Source organism: Stylophora pistillata, chromosome 2 (genome assembly GCF_964205215.1).
Source record: "Stylophora pistillata chromosome 2, jaStyPist1.2, whole genome shotgun sequence".
NCBI lineage: Eukaryota > Metazoa > Cnidaria > Anthozoa > Scleractinia > Pocilloporidae > Stylophora > Stylophora pistillata.
The window spans coordinates 22,542,757-22,558,957 of record NC_142520.1 but is presented as its reverse complement, the minus strand read 5'-3'; the positions used below and the strand labels follow the sequence as shown (position 1 = coordinate 22,558,957).

Sequence of the window (16,201 nt, the reverse complement as noted above, 5' to 3'; positions counted from 1 at the left end):
ACAAGGGATTAGACTAATTCTGCAAGAAAATTCTTTCCAGTTTAATGGAAAAAACTACCTTCAAACACATGGGCACGAAAATGGCTTTCGCCTTTTCTAATATATTAATGAATAAGGTAGAGAAGAAAATCCTTAACAAAAGCCTGCTAAACCCCTTTGTTTGGAAACGCTACTTAGACGACATCTTCTCGCCATGGAATACAAACAAAGCAGAAATAGAAAGCTTCACTGAACAAGCAAACAATCATCACTCAACGACAAAGTATACGGCTGAAATTTCCGATAAGGAAATAACATTCCTGGACACCTACACCTTCAAAGGCGAAAGATTCAAAAAAGAAAAAATCCTTGATGTGCGTACTCATTTTAACCAAACTGAAACATTTCAGTATACGCATTTTAGTTCCTTTCACCCACAAGGGTTTAAAAAAGGCTTCATTAAAGGGGAGGCCCTAGGACTACTGAGAACAAACTCTTCCAAAACAAAATTCGAAGAGAAAATTGAGAATTTCAAAGCAAATCTGCTAATGATTGGCTACCCGAAGGCCCTCATTAACACAAACCCCTCAGAGATCAATGTCAAAAACAGGAAACGAAATCTTGTTACCTTGTTCCTGTCATATCGTGATTGACAAGTGTTTGGAATGTGCCTTGATTATTTTATAAGATATAAAACGCTCGGACCAACACGCCACGTCGCACTCTGACACTCTAGCGCAGAAAATGGATTGCTCGATCAGCTCCACGCCTTCAAACGACGAAGAAGCTAGAGAGGTCGTAGATCACTACAAACTTGTTGCTAGAGATGGCGTACTAGGGTTCGAAAGAGCCTCCGGATTTGAATGTGTAACCAATTTTGTTATAAACGTGTGTGGTTACGTTGCTGATGATGGACAAGTCATGGGTTATGTTCTAAACCTGGATCTCGCCGTCACAGATCCTCAAAACGATGGAGCAGTTCACAACAAGTAAGAAACAATTAGGGCAGCTTTGTTGCATATGCAAAAAAAAAAAAAATAGGTTTGCGGATTTTTTTTTTTCTGGCAGTACTACTCAGAGATAAGGTTGATAAATGCGAAAAAATCTAAAAATATCTCTTAAAATGCAAGCCATCCAAGGCAAAATGCTGTTCCTCTTTTCTTATATCGTAGTCCTGGAGTTGAAAACATTATATTTATGGCTTTCCTACTGATCCTCCCCGTGTTTTTTCGAAGGTTCAATTTCGTTCGGCAGTTATATTTTAATACTTAACTCGTTGCGATCTAATAATATACATGAAAAAGTTTCTAATTTCTTATTGATTAAAATGAATGCGGTTTTCATTTAATTTAGTGCAAATGAGAGCTACATTCAAACCTATTAAGCGATCACCCGCCGGAATGAGCCAACTTACCACTTAATGAGGGGGGCTTGGGTTCTCTGGGAAAGCGGAAAACCGACGAAAAATGTAAGCAAAACCGAAAACCACGTGCAAACCTGACAAAACCGCTACATTTTCACCTCCAAAGGGGTCAAAAAGAAAAAAACGACAACCGCATCAGAGTTTTCGCAAAAACCGAAAACCGAACGCAAAAACACGTAAAATCCGCAAACCGCTCTGAAAATCAAAACCGAAAAAGCGAACTTTTTTCGCACAAAAACCTAAAAACCGATCCAAAAAACAGCCAAAACCGCAGAAACGAAAATCTCAATGCCTCCCTCCTTCATAGACATTTACCGCATAAGAGAGGTTTCCCAAAATGTAGTATAATTGAAACATGTTTAATAAGGCTACGTGGTTTAGCGAGTTTCTAAAGAGGCCTACGAACTATGCAAAAGTAATCAAGGGTAAACGAGCAAACAGGTAAACTGAGGAGGTCGCTACGTTCTCGAGGTTCCTGGCGGATGTATCTTTAAAGGTGGCAGATTTTCTTTAGGTTGGCTGCAAGCGAAGTTAATAAATAGAATTTTACGTGCACTGCGGTGGGCCGTCGAAGGTCTATTAGCCCAAACAAAACCACTGTTATTAGTTTATTATGTATATCATGTTGTTCTGTATGAGCTGTTGAAAGAAACTAGACATGATGTGCGTATCATTGTGTCAAAATATCCTGAAATGACGCATTGTAATTGACTACGTGACAGCTTAATAGAGGTGAAATACAATAAAAATTAGCCAATTGGGAATTCTAAATGGTTACCGCCTCCACTTAATAGAGGTGACCGCTTAATTGAGTTCAAGTTTACATTTTGGAAATTTGATAAGTTTCCTTTTTAATAAAGGGTAACCGCTGAATAGAGGGCCAATTAAGAGAGGTTTGAATGTAATTCAGTGCACAATGGGTTTAATTCAGTGCAAAGAAAGAAACAAACCGGACATTCTGATTGGTCAGTATAATTGGTCAATGTCAATGTCCATATATTTTTGCACTGCGCGCGCGCTTTCCTCTGAATGATTATGATAAGCTGCCTCATATTTTTTCATGTATATTATCATGTATTATCATGTATATTATCATATCATGTACATTATCACATGATTTTTCTCGTGCAATTTGGAATAAATAGGCAATTGTAAAATTTTTTCAAATACCACAGATTGCACTCGCCCTACGTGCTCATGCAATGTTGTTAGCCTTTCAAAAAATCTACTCGTGCCTTTTTATTATAAATCGCAGGAGAAAAATCATTTGATTACCCAGACAAATATACTATAAAACAATTTTTTAGGAGATTCTTCCTCACCAACCGCCAGCTTGGCAACCACGGATCCATAATCCATGCTTTAACTAGCAAATCCAAGGCAGTTTGGGTGGCTCAATCATCAAAGGACACGTTCCTCCCTCAATATGTATACAAGCTATGCACAGATTATGTAAAGGGAACGAACCCAAAACGTTTTACGCCTGTGAAGGTAAAAGAGTTGTCTAGATTTATTAGTTATTTACTGTAAGATAAAAATATTGCTTTTTGGTATGTAAATGAAATGAACCGCTCCACTCGATATCTACACCCACCCCCTCTCCCCCCTCCCCCCCTTGAAGGCCTATAATTTCTGAGGGGGAGGATTTCAAATACTATATATTTCTGATAGGGGTCAAACCCAAAGGGGTCAGAAGTACTCTTAACTGAAGTTCCCATGGGTAGTTTCTGAAAGGGGCTAAACTTCATACAAAGTTTCCAATGGTTTCTCTAGATAAATCCGTGGAAGGTATTAACTCCTCTAATCAGAAATTCCAGAAGGTGATTTCTGAAGGAGGTTGAAAATGTACTCTTCTGAAGGGGTGTTACAGGGAGGCCTTCAATAGAGGTGAGGGTGCGGATTTTAAATGGAATGGCCCGATGGCATGCTCATACTTTGTTAAAAGGTATTAAATATCACGTAGTCATTTGGGGCTTATGAAAGTTTATTATCCATCATTTCAATTTTTGTTTGTTTGTTTTTTTAGGTTATTGGAAAGCAAGATGACTCAAGTACTTGGGTTTTTAATAACCAAGTCCAAATCAATGGTTCAGGGGTTCTGATTCCAGAAAGTGAATTGACCTATGTGATCATTGAGGATGATGAAAAACTACCGGTGATTAATTGCATCACTGGAGGTAATTGATAATGAAGGAAAAATTTTATTACCAATCTTATCTTATCTTTATTATTGTTTGTTTCATACAAGCGAATTCCTAAGATTGGCCCAAGGCAGAGGCTTAAATGGCTTGTAAGAGACAGATACTATTTTTCAGTAGTATCTTAGATAAACAGTAGGTTTATCTAAGGTATTCTAATCTAATCTAATCTAGATAATAAGCAATAATCGGGGTATATTAGAAGTTCATATAATTTTCACTAATTTACAAAGAGCAGTAAATTAATGGATTAAGATAAGCCTTTTGAATGTTACGAGGCAAGAATATTTTATTTCTATCTTTGATAATTTTTTTCAGACTTTGATGAAGGAGAATCTTTAAAGAATCTCTTTATGGCAGAAGCAAAAATTTTTAAGAACAACTTCCCCCAGGTTCTCATGGTGCATGCTGCATCTGCAATTGCATCAAACTATGAGCTGGTTGTTCAAGAGTTTGATGGTTGCTCTATACCTGTACTCAAGGGTTGCCCTGTATCAGGAAAAACCACAGCCATGAAAGCTGCCCTGAGTGTTTTGGAGAAAAAAAATGACTGCATCAGTGGTAAGTTCAAATCAAAGTAGATATGTAATAGAACCTCTCCTATATCATGCATATAAAAGAAATTTGAACTGATGAGTGAAAAAAGTTACGCGATACCTATTTTATTAATTTTATGATTATTAATCAGTAGTATCAGTGTTACAGTGCCAAAAAGCACTATGAATCTATGGTATGTTATTTTCAGTTTTTTTTTTCCTCTTACCCATTTTTATCATATTGATGAAAAGCAGTAAGTGTTGCTGCATTTGCTTTTATTCTGTTTGGGTCATTACTTTCAGAGGCTACATCGAAATTCATTGAGACCAAGCAAGGAATCTCTACCATCCCTTTTGGATGGGATGATTGCTCTTGTGTTAAGACACTAAAAAACATGGCGGTGAATTCATACAATGCGGTAAATATGCTGAAGCCTGTATATCATAGGAGTTAACAGATAAATATATACATATATACCATTTTTCCAAAAGTCTGAGAATCAACTGTAGATATATTGATACAGTATAGGGTTTTTAAACAACACATGATTCTCTGTGACTCAAATTATCGTGTTTGTACACTTGTTGTAAAGATACAAGCTTAAATCTGCCTCACAAGTACATGAACAGAATTTTCTGATTCATAGACAATCATGCGTTGCCTTGTGTAATCACATTAAGCTCAACATAGGTGTATTGAGAGCTTTTAACAGTATTGTTAACCAATTACCATGATTAGGTCTATAGACATGTACGGTAAAACTGAATTTTGGCAGTCAAGTCTTGGTTTTTTGTTTCATGATTCCATTTATTCATACAGATAAATGATACCCACAAACAAAGAATTTTGTCGAGTTGACATAAATAAAACTTTGAATGTTATATTTATTTCATGGATTCATAGGATAACATTCAGTTTTTATTTTTCCTTAGTGTGGGAGTGCAAATGTAAGGAAAACCTACATTCCACGTACAGTTCCACTGGTCACCACCAATCTTGATTTAGGAGATTTGAAGTAAGTTGTAAATTTTTTCAACTCTATTAATCTAATAAATTCTAGCTTAAATGTTAAAGTTGAAACAACTAAACACACGATTTCCTCTAACTCTGAGTTTTGCGCTAGTTCGCTCTACACTCATGTGTATCAAGAACTTTTCAACAGTATTCGCGCATCTGATGCTGAACTTTTTCAAAACATGCACACGTTTCTATGTTTTTCAATGTACTTTGGAAAATGGCTTTGCATGAAATTTTGTCAACTGATTAAATCACAACATGCCATTTGTGTTGACATTTTTATAATAATTCCAAGCCTTGTTTTTTTATTTAGTCATTTTACAAAATTTCATGCAAATTCATTTTCCAAAGTAGAGTGAAAAACCTAGAAACATGTGCATCTTTTGAAAACCTCCAGCATTAGTGTTTTGTTGATTAAATATAAAAAAATGTAATGTTTGTAAAGATAGCTAACTTCCCCATCATACGCATTTAAGGATTTGTTAGATTATTTCCTTTCTTACTTTGCTAATTTATTAATAAATGCTATAGATATAAAAGCAGATGGCTTAGGATTATCTTCGAAGACCCTAACCCTAAGCTAGCTGGCATGGATCGCCATTCTGCAGAGAGAGGACTGAGGGAAGCCATGAAGACAGCACATAAAAGTGTGCGCGTCGTAACCATTAACACTTCAAACTACATTTACAATCGCATGCAAGATGAAGATTTTGCATCCATAGTTGCAAAGCTGGAAGATGACTTTCCAGATTTGGATCAGAGGGCAAGTGCTTCCTATTCCCTCTTGTTGTATGTCACTAAAAAGGTAAATAAAAAATAATTTTGTAATACGCTTGAATCTCTATTAATCTTAACGCCTTGGGAAACTGAAAAAGTTTCTGCTATTTTAGGTTTCCCTGAACCCTGAATGGAAATGATTCTTGAAATAGACAATTAAATTAATGAAGATATTGCATAATTTGATTACAACCTTAACAATCAAGTACAAGTTTGGTTTAAGCAAAGATAAATAGCTATTCATTGATTAATTTATTAAACATTTCCCTGTCATGGATTCATTTTTCCTCTTGTAATCTTTGTATGCAGCTTGACCAAGTGATCTTGTACCCTTTATACTTTTTCACTTTAGTCATGCTGCATGCATTAAGCAAGTTACTCCACTAAAAAGTTGTTTTAATTTATAACATTAGCTTGAAATTGAGGTTCTAGCTAGCTAGCTTGCAATTCTGGTAATTACAGCTGACATCTATGATCATAGCCAATTAAAACTGCTTTGCAGAATACTTTAGAGAATTAATTATTGTTAATAACAAATCACAACCACAACCTCACCATAAATTCCATAACCATTCAATGATACATTTTGCTTTTCAGATGCTTCAGGATGTTGGTTTGAATAATTTCTTTGAGCTAGTAGAGAGGAAAATGTTTGAAGTTATCATACCAAGTTATATACAACTCCAGACGATGAAGCCATGTAAAGAAACAAGCATTACCCATACAAATGATGATGTCAGAGAATTCCTAGATTCATTCATGATAAAAAAATTGCTTCAGGGTGATCCAGAGGTGGTAAGTGTAACTAATTGAATATTCATAAAACATTAATAAACAAACAATATTAAATTGCTCAATTAATATATTTTTTAGTTTGAACCCTTGTTTGTAGAGCTTATATACATGAATAAATTATCAAACCATGTTGATCAGTTTTCTTCACTTATTTATCCTTTTTTAAAACAGGTCTTAAGGTTTTTTGATCAAGACTTCTCACCAACAAGTTGTGGTTGCAGAGAAACAATGGCATTCAATGTAAATGAATTGATCAAGTTTTGCTATGAAGGCCAAACCAGTCCACCGCCAAAAATAACTGGAATTTCGCTACGAAATTTCATTAAGACTCAGAAAATAGGCCATGCTTGCAAGGTCTATTTCAGGAAGAACTCTAGTCAAATGAATGCATTCCACATACAACAATCATGGTTCTCAGAAGAAACCTTAAAAGAACTACATAAAAGTAAGTCTCATGAGGAATGGCCATTTTTTAATTGCATGTGTCATAATCCATTACTCGTAAATAGCCAGTTTAGCTTAGTTGGTAGAGCAATGGTCTTGGTGAGGTTACTACACTTGCTCTCTTCTTATTTGCAAAAGGTAGATGTTTTAATTGAAACACTAATGTGTATGAATATTGATGAGGCTAAAGCTATTAAACAAGTGTGGCAACTTAACACATTAACGTTTTGTTTACTTTTGTTTCAGAATTTGGTAGAAGAAAAACAAAGATAAATCAGGGAAAGAATGGTTGGTAAAAAAGTGATTTGTTATATTATAAAAGCCTCTCTCTCTTTGGAGATGATATGATTTCAGTGAATCCGTTTCTGATTTAGGAAATTATTGACAACATGGATCCCACTAAAACTGGCTCACCTACATTTTAACCTGGCTGTTTGAACAAAAAAATTTTGATCATGTGATCAAATATTTACGTACCAATGGAATATTTTTGTGACCCGGGAACATTCCTTGGACATGCTTTCAAGGTGTTCTATTTAGCAACTCAAATAGTGGCAAACCCAAATTTTTGTCGTACTAAATGAAATTCTCAATGAAATTTAACATGAAGTTTATGAATAAAATTCATCATTCATAACAGCCAAATCCTACAAAAAGTCAAATTGATGACATTAATGTAACAGGCATCAAGGAAAGTTTTTTTTAACCAAAAGTTGGCTTCAAGAAAAATGGTTTCTGCCATATTTTAAGATGTTGAATTCTAGAGTGAAAACAACTATTTTGAATTTTTAAGACAGACAATTGCAAAAAGCCAATTCACAAGAATCTAAAGGTTTTTCTTTGTGGAAAACTTTAATAGACAAATGTTATTAATCATTGTTGCTTTGTACTTTCAGTTAATCAGCAATTAGATGGAGCTGTTAAGACAACCAGTGACAATGCACGAGAAGCTCAAGGTAACAGCATTTTATTTGTGAAAAACTTTGATAGTTATAGGCAAATATTATTAATAATTGCTGCTTTCTACTTTCAGCTAATCATCAATCAGATGGAGCCCTCGAGAAAACCCATGACAATGCACAAGAAGCTCAAGGTAACGGCATTTCTTTGTGAAAAACTGTAATAGACAAATGTTATTAATTAATCATTGTTGCATTTTTACTTTCAGCTAGTCATCAATTAGATGGAGCTATTGAGACAAACAGTGACAATGCACAAGAAGCTCAAGGTAAAGGCATTTGTTTGTGAAAAACTGTAATAGACAAAAGGTTATTAATCACTATTGCATTTTTACTTTCAGCTAGTCATCAATTAGATGGAGCTGTTGAGACAACCAGTGACAATGCACAAGATTTTCAAGGTAACCGCATTTTCTTTATGAAAAACTGTTCTACACAAATATTTATCACTGTTGCTTTTTACTTTCAGCTAATAATCAATCTGATGCAGCCGTCAAGACAGCAAGTGACATTGCACAAGAAACTAGAGGTAACTGCATTTTTCCCACAAAACATTGAGCAAAATGTCCTTTAAAATGTTCTTTAGGCATTGGTTATATTTTAAAGTTGTTTTACAAAATATATAATATATATATAAAAATCTATTTTTTTCAGTTAAAAGAAGCAGGAGGAAAAGAATTGCTGCTGAATACCTGAAAGATTCCCTCTATCCAGTTTGCTTACCAGGTGGGATGATAGTCAAACTGACATGTTATAATTGAAGATAGAAGGCAATACCATGCTGCCATTGTTTACATGTTTATTCAAGCCTAATCCACCACTTACAACATCATTTACAACACAGTGAAATAAAATTTGAGTAGATTGAGCTCAAGAATTTTACAAATCGCCACTGATTTGACAAAAAGTTTTTTGAGAAAAGACGTAAGCTGTGCTTGAAATGGGCCAAATTTTCAAACAGCAACTAATACCTATAATCACTAGCTTTGAGAAAGGTTCTTCCAATCATGGTATTCTCTATTTCCAGGGAAACGAATCAGAGGAAAAACAGAAAAGAAGTGAGACCAACAAAGCCTGCGAGTTAAACATCAATCAACCTGGATCAAGAATTCACTCCAGAGACCAAATTTTTGCTTAAGCTTTTGCTCACCAGCGGATTGTAGTTATCTTAAATTTTTACATATTTAAATCTTTTATTGGAATTTGAAACACAAATAACAACCTTAAAATATTTAGGTATGATAAAAGAGTATTTTTTTGTGCATGTGGTAAGTGCACATACAATGTAGTTAAACTTGACTTAACCTGTTGTATTTTTAAGAAACAAGCTCATCATTTTATTTGTGATTTCACAAAAAGGCAATCTTTATAACAATTATTGGCATTCCTAAGTTAAGGGAACGTTTAAGCTACGGTTATTTTAAATAGAGGGCCAAACTCTACTTTTCATCTTTTTAAAGATTTTTTTCAGGTATTTTATACATTGATGTATTACATATCTCATATACATATGTACGTGACTACACTATGGTGATGTGCTATTCATAGAAAACGTATTCAGTACAATAAAATCAAAATCAATAAGTGAATTGCTTGAGTGGTCTGGAGAGTAGCAAGAATGGTGCAGGATTTTTAAACCAAGATTGGTGCTAATCACATCCATGTTTCAACTTCTCTCCTTTCTGTGTACCTTTAAATAGCTTTTAAAAAGATGAAGACCTTTAAAACCGAGCAGAATGGTTCCAGTCAACTTATGAAATGATTTTCATTTCATGGTTAGTAACCACCTCCAATTGACAAAAAATTCTATGAGAAAAGTCAAAATCCAATTGTCAAATGCTGGAATAAGTGTAAGGTTAGAGTGATTTTCATTGGAATATAGAAAAAATTTTTGTCAGTCAATTTTGAGCAACAATGACGTTGAAGAATTGCCTCGCTTTCATGGTGAAATAATGAGAATAATTTTGCATAAAAGTTAATCAGATGTTACCTTTTATTCCTTAGCAATGGATTTACAACCCATTTTAAATTCATGACTTTTGAAGTACTGGCATGTACGCATTCACAGGTTTAGTGACTCCTGCTAGCCATTAGGTAATATACGGATTCGAAAGAGCCTCTGAATTTGAATCTGTGAACAATTTCGTCATAAACCTGACTTATCTATCAAAGGATCATAATCAAATAATATTCTTTGCGACCTTTTTTGATAATTACAAATGGGAAAAATTTTACATGCCGAGAAATCGAATACGAAATGGCGGCGGAGCATACGTAGTGTGAAAGATTTGCGGAATTTAAAAATGGTTGCCGTACAAAGCTTTGTGTGAGAAATTCTTCGTTTTCACTTGACGTCACTTCCTCTGAGGTCAGGGTTAAAAAACCGGAAGTCGGCCATGTTGGAAGATATACAAACACGCGAAAGCGTAAGCTTGCCTGCACGTGTAGTCAGTCGTGAAGCTAAAACTGGTGACTTTTTTTATTACGCTAACTCTTTGGGCTGTTTTTAATTGTGGGTATCATAATACTCGAGACAAAGAGTGTAGTTTCCTCAGAATACCCAAAATAATAACTCATCAGGGAGAGCAAACTATTAAACTTTCCGCGGAGCGAAGACAACAGTGGATCAAAAATATCAAAGGAGACAGCAAAGATCTCACCGAAAAAAAGATTGATGGAACTCGTGTTTGCAGTGCTCATTTCGCGTCAGGTAAAACATATCTAAAGTACGAAATTTTTTGCTCAGTTTTGTGGTACTATATAGCTTCACAACATTTGCAAATATTACCTTAGGACAGCCATCCGCACTGGAAGATACAACAAATGTAGATTGGGCTCCGACTGTAAACATGGGCCACTCCAGCATCAAAGACCCAACAAAAGGCTTTCATCGAGAAAAACGAGCTAAAACAAGAGCCCAGAACATGTAAAATAAACCCTCAAAAGCTGCGCGCCGTGCCTCCGAAGCCTCTACGTCGACTGACCTTCCAAAGATTCATCTTCCACCACTGCCAAATCAGAGTTTACTCTCGTAGAATCGAACTCGATGTCCAGCGACTTCAATCAACCGACTTTCGAACATCTTTCAAGTCAAAACAATCCAGACACAGCTAAAAGATACATTAAGCCTTGTTTGTAAACATGTTATTTCGACAAAGCGAAATGCCTTACAACAATTCTACGAATTTTTGTTGACATTGACGCGGACAAAGTTGAACTTGCCTTTACAAGACTCAGCCTACAGGTTCAACATTTCTGTACCAACTGCTCATAGAATATTCGATAGGTGGATTGTGCGGAGGAAATATATTATTCTGCAAAGCACTCTACCCATCGACCTGGTGAAAGCAAAGTCCGGAGAATCATTATCCCCCATTGACAAGATTGCTAGAGTATCCTGGGCCTTGACAAATCTATCTGAGTCGGTGGTACCATTCAATTAGAGCTGTAAATTATTGTTCAGTTGTGCATAGCAATCTTATAAATACACCTCATTGCAAAACGTTTTCATTTTCATAGAGCATTTAGAGATCTACTGAAATGGGAATGAAAACCATTCTAGCACTAATGGGTTAAGCTTCATCACTCATTAAGTATGCAAGAATATCACCAAAGACTAAAATGTGAAAACTTATGTCACTACTGTACAATAAACTGTTGAATTTTACAATTGATTCTCAATGAATACATGGTTTAAGAAAAAATATATGATGCTATCATTGATACAAATGCAAGGCTAAGCATTTGCTATTAACCTGCATGAGAAGGAATTGACTTATTACTTTTTCTAATTGGAAACAAAAAATGGGTATTTGGTGGCAGCATTAAAACCTAGGTTTGTATGTAAAACATCTTTAAACTGTACACTTGACCTACAATAGATCTTTTAAAGATTTTATCCTCTTACTCCAAATGCAGAACAGAAGTATATTATTTCAAGTTAAACAACATAAGCTGGAATATTTGTTTGCCAAAGCTCAAATTATAGTAATACTGTCGTAAACTTGACTCGACTTTTCTCCTGTTTTCTTGATATTAAGAGTGTTTACCCACCCCGAGACGAAAAAGTTGTAAGCTTCCATGGCTTTGTAGGATTTCATTTGTAACATGGTTGTCCAAGACGTTTGAACCACTAAAATAGTTCACGATATCCGGGTACTGAACGGCGGGAAGCAAGCTTAAATCTTCTGAAAAATCGCTCTTTTTCAACTTATATGGATCAAAACCATACAGTAGAGCTTTGTAACGATAGCGAGCCTTCGTAATATCATCTAAAGCTAACCAATAGTCGTCAAATACAATATCAATGTGAGAAGAACTAGTCACGTCCGCCATTATGAAAGCTTTGTATATCTTCCAACATGGCCGCCGGAAGTGATTCCTCCAATTTTGATCACGTGATTGAAAACGAAGAATTACTACATCATTAAAAAACAAAATAAGCAATACTCACAAGAACTCCTATTATCCCCCTTTGTAAAGAAGTTCGGCCCCGGAAGGTCACTTTTCACTAATCATGGCCCCTCTGATGCTTTAAGTTCGCCTTTATTTACCATAATCCAAGTCTCACCACGCCGATATATGGTAGTTTTTTCAAAATGTCCACGAACGCCTTCTACGATGATCGATCGTCCATTTTAGACATATTTCAAGGCACAGAGAGCCTTTTAAGTTCGGCCGAAATAGCTGACAAAATCCCGTATTTCATGTTTTTCCAGGTATTCAACTCTTTAGGGAAACAAGCGCTTGCGTAAGCCAAAAAATGAGTCGAATTTGGTGAGGTATAGTAACTAACAAGAAAAATAGTCGCCATATTCAAAGGGCGTCGTAACATCGGTTTTTTAGCGAGTTTCCGCTGTACTGAAGCTGTTCATCGCATTGAGTGTGCTAATTTTGATGTTGCCCAACAATATCCTTAAATTCCACTGACTTCCAAAACATAGTAATCCTAAATTTGTAGCAGCGCTAATTTAAATTGAAAAATTTCTGAAAGACCCCCATTATAGGCATTTTTGAATTAGGAATAGAGAATTGAAAGTCCCTCATTACCATATACAGCGCCCACAACTGAATGTAGTAGAGATCCCGGCATGAAAAAGCAAGGAAAAACTTCAAAATAATCAAGTATTCGAAATAATATGGTGGATATTGCAGCTGACTTTAGTAATTATTATTTAATTTAAATCATTGCTTATCATTGCGAGGGGTTCATTATTAAGATTATAAGTGAAGTGAACGTAGCCTACTTAAGTGATTAAAGATGAATTTAATATCTAAATAACAAAAATCTAAATGATCCAACTAAACTGCCTATATCCGAGTACAAAGGACTCTAACGATAGCTCATAACCTGCAGCATCAACGATAATATTTTTTCTAAATGTGTAAGCGCGGAAGACCGGCTATGAAACCCCGCTAAATTTGTTGTATAAACTGTAGCGGAAAATCAATCGAGCAGTGCATTAATCATGTTGTTCTGAATCGAGACGAGCGCAAACTAAATCTTTCTTTTTTTGCATGTGCGCTAACTTGGCATGTATCTGTGCATCTGTTCTAGACGACAAATTAAAAGGCTTTTGCCCTGAAATTCTTGAACTAACTACAAAATTGTATAATGAAGAGATATTTTCCGCAGATGTCTCAATATCTGTTAGATTTATAACTTTTATTACACTTGCTAACAGAACCGACTCATAATTTGTCCATGGTCCACGTATTTGGGGAGTTCCTGTCGAAGATAGAAATTCCGATCCCTTCAGCCTTTTATGGATTCCAGGTGATCTTTTTCTCTTCAACCCTGAAGGCTTCGAGGTAGGACGAGAACTGGCACCGTACTCATTTTCGCAACCCACACAAGAGCACGAAGAGGAACATCCCTGTCCGTGTCTCAGGCAAGGACACTTGGACTTGATTAATCCATCCCTGCAGGCTGCGAATTTTTTGACATCTTCTCTCTTCTTAGCCATACTTTCTCCACATCTACAGCTTAAGTATCTATGTGGCATTTTACCGGCTGTATCTTCCCCATTGGTCCCTGGATCTTGGTTCAAATTACCACAGTTTTTGCAACTGCACCTTCTAGTACACGACATTCCTTTCCGCACACAAGGGCAGACCTTGCGTGCGGATGAAAGGCACGATGACTTGATTCCTCTCGCCAGATTTTTGCCACAGCAACAGCCTTTAATATTTTCTTTTACTGATATTTCAGAATCTGCAAGAAACAGGAATTAATTTTGTCAACAGCTTAACATTCATGATGAGTTTTAAGCTGTTGGATCAGCTTTTATTTTTTATAAATTCAGGTTGGCTATATGGTAAAGGGTTATACTTTATTCTGCGTAAAGCCGAGAAAATGGAAAAAATGAGAAATAATAAGTCATTTACATTAATTTCTAATGCATCATGTATTTTTATATGTGCATGATTGTTCTCAACAGTGCACGTCATCCACTATGCCTCGGCTAAAAGTGGAGAACGTCCGATGTAATCGCATAGCTAAAGGTAAACTCGCGGTCTGATTGGCTATCGATGAGAGGGTATTTAGGGTGGAATTGCACTTGTGCGTAAAGCGATATTGCTGACGTGAGTCGCGAGAAAAAATTATTGCGAACGTAGAAACAAAATTGCAACTCGTGTTACGAAAATTTCACCTTGTAAATGAATTGAAATTTAAATTTTAGAAAATTTGAGGAAACCATTCCTACTCAAAGTACGAGAAAACGCAAAGAATGAAAAAACAAAAGGGCAGAGACGAGGGAACAAAGCCCAACAACAGTTCATGCCGAGGAAACCAAACAAGCGTCGCGAAAGAACAACGAAAACTCACCGGTTTTCTGTAGATCTTGTTTTGATACCGGTACGCTTGAAATTTTCCTTTCGCTTAGGGATTTGAGCATCCAGTTGCTGATTGTTGGCGCCACATTTTGCAAAGTTGACTGGTAGCAGGCAACTCCAAGACATTAATTGAATGAAAGAACTTCTCTATAAAATCTCTTTCTTAAATAACTCCGTATTTTGTACTTTTAGTTTTTTTCGCCGATGATTGAGAAATGTGAGACACTTTTTTCTCCACGAGTTTGAAATAAAAGTGGTTTTCATTCTAAAAATATCTTGTTCCCTATTCGCTAGATCTTGATACCTGACTTTGAAAGGGTTTCCATTGTTTATGTACTGGCATGGCGCACAAAAATATGAAACGTCTTGTTTCGCCCAGTGATTTGATGACTTTAGCTATGCGATTCAAGAAAAACTCAATGCTTGACGAGTGAATTCCATGTTAAATTTTACTTGAAAAACCAATATCGCACTCATCACTTCGCGATTCGTGCGCTATAGGTTTCTCACGTGAAATTTAAGGTGAACTCACTCACCAGGCAGTGAAATTTTCTATAGTATTCCTCGAGTAATATTTCTTGTCGATGTGCATGCGCAAACTCTTACATGTTAAATCAATGAATGAAACTTTGACTGCATCGTCCAGTTTAAACGTTAATCAATAAGTACAAATCAATTTGGAATTGAATCTTACGTAATTTATTACCCGCAGTACTGACAGGCGGTGTACTCACTTTGCTTCTTTGTAGCATCGTAATGTCCGCAAGCTGTTGCATCAAATGCAAGGTATAATGGTGATGTGGCGATGAAACAGTCTGGGACGAAAGTTGTATAAGGAAAAGATGCCAATGATGTTATTACAACCACGGGAATTTGAAGCACATCTGCACAAACCCTTACAACAAAGTCACCGAGATTACCGCTAAACGTCCCACGTTCTCTAAAGAGTTCGGTTTCTTCGTTAAGTCTAGAAGGATCCACCCCTGCGAGAAATTGGTAATTTTCATTACTTTGTACTTGATCCACAAAAAGTTTTCTCAAGTTATAAGCATTTTTCTCCTCGCAGCCTCTTAGTAAACCCAGATCTTCAAGGTGCGCCGTAAGAGCAGGATTCTTATCGATGAATTCTGGAAGTCTTCGCAATTGCCTTACAATGCTGGTGAAAACACAATCACCATCTCCGGAAACGGGATCAATTGTAAGTCCAAACGAGGCAAGGTTTCTTGAAAGATTGA

The 16,201-nt window shown here is 36.0% G+C and overlaps 3 protein-coding genes and 2 long non-coding RNA genes across 8 annotated transcripts; 4 read left to right on the top strand and 1 right to left on the bottom strand.

Moving 5' to 3' along the window:
• Positions 1 to 68: 68 nt before the first annotated feature.
• LOC148737815 (uncharacterized) lies at positions 69 to 632 on the top strand. Its single transcript, XM_088747852.1, has one exon. It carries the CDS (start codon positions 69 to 71, stop codon positions 630 to 632), a length of 564 nt encoding a protein of 187 aa, XP_088603978.1.
• A 1,788-nt stretch (positions 633 to 2,420) lies between these two features.
• Positions 2,421 to 4,051, top strand: LOC148737814 (uncharacterized). The gene is made up of 3 exons (XR_015996664.1): positions 2,421 to 2,893; positions 3,429 to 3,579; positions 3,919 to 4,051. It is a non-coding gene; the product is annotated as an uncharacterized LOC148737814 (long non-coding RNA).
• Positions 3,584 to 13,057, bottom strand: LOC148737811 (uncharacterized). Of its 3 annotated transcripts, none has more exons than XR_015996661.1 (3): positions 12,583 to 13,057; positions 6,487 to 6,564; positions 3,584 to 5,951 (listed from the first exon to the last, which is right to left on the bottom strand). XR_015996661.1 is itself a non-coding variant. In XM_088748768.1 (3 exons), exons 1-2 carry the CDS (start codon positions 12,462 to 12,464, stop codon positions 6,505 to 6,507), a joined length of 342 nt encoding a protein of 113 aa, XP_088604894.1. In that variant the 5' UTR covers positions 12,465 to 12,569; the 3' UTR covers positions 3,584 to 5,951; positions 6,487 to 6,504. The 3 variants fall into 3 exon arrangements, 1 of the variants encoding a protein (XP_088604894.1); XR_015996662.1 differs by lacking the exon at positions 12,583 to 13,057 and adding an exon at positions 10,918 to 11,056; XM_088748768.1 differs by lacking the exon at positions 12,583 to 13,057 and adding an exon at positions 12,183 to 12,569.
• LOC148737813 (uncharacterized) lies at positions 4,422 to 9,718 on the top strand. 2 transcript variants are annotated; one of them, XM_088748765.1, is made up of 13 exons: positions 4,422 to 4,555; positions 5,070 to 5,152; positions 5,686 to 5,959; positions 6,529 to 6,726; positions 6,898 to 7,171; positions 7,417 to 7,458; positions 8,067 to 8,126; positions 8,204 to 8,263; positions 8,339 to 8,398; positions 8,471 to 8,530; positions 8,599 to 8,658; positions 8,784 to 8,855; positions 9,157 to 9,718. In XM_088748765.1, exons 1-13 carry the CDS (start codon positions 4,532 to 4,534, stop codon positions 9,189 to 9,191), a joined length of 1,302 nt encoding a protein of 433 aa, XP_088604891.1. In that variant the 5' UTR covers positions 4,422 to 4,531; the 3' UTR covers positions 9,192 to 9,718. The 2 variants fall into 2 exon arrangements, with proteins under 2 accessions (XP_088604891.1, XP_088604892.1); XM_088748766.1 differs by lacking the exon at positions 8,339 to 8,398.
• LOC148737812 (uncharacterized) lies at positions 10,469 to 11,803 on the top strand. Its single transcript, XR_015996663.1, has 2 exons — positions 10,469 to 10,839; positions 10,923 to 11,803. It is a non-coding gene; the product is annotated as an uncharacterized LOC148737812 (long non-coding RNA).
• Positions 13,058 to 16,201: the final 3,144 nt, after the last annotated feature.

Coding starts and splice junctions, on each gene's coding strand:
- LOC148737815 (XM_088747852.1), top strand. CDS start 69: ATGGGCACGAAAATGGCTTTCGCCTTTTCTAATATATTAATGAATAAG.
- LOC148737813 (XM_088748765.1), top strand. CDS start 4,532: ATGGCGGTGAATTCATACAATGCG. Junction 5,960..6,528: donor TGTTGTATGTCACTAAAAAG/GTAAATAAAAAA, acceptor TTTGCTTTTCAG/ATGCTTCAGGATGTTGGTTT. Junction 7,172..7,416: donor CTTAAAAGAACTACATAAAA/GTAAGTCTCATG, acceptor CTTTTGTTTCAG/AATTTGGTAGAAGAAAAACA.
- LOC148737811 (XM_088748768.1), bottom strand. CDS start 12,464: ATGGCGGACGTGACTAGTTCTTCTCACATTGATATTGTATTTGACGAC. Junction 6,565..12,182: donor TACAACTTTTTCGTCTCGGG/GTGGGTAAACAC, acceptor CCTCTCTACTAG/CTCAAAGAAATTATTCAAAC.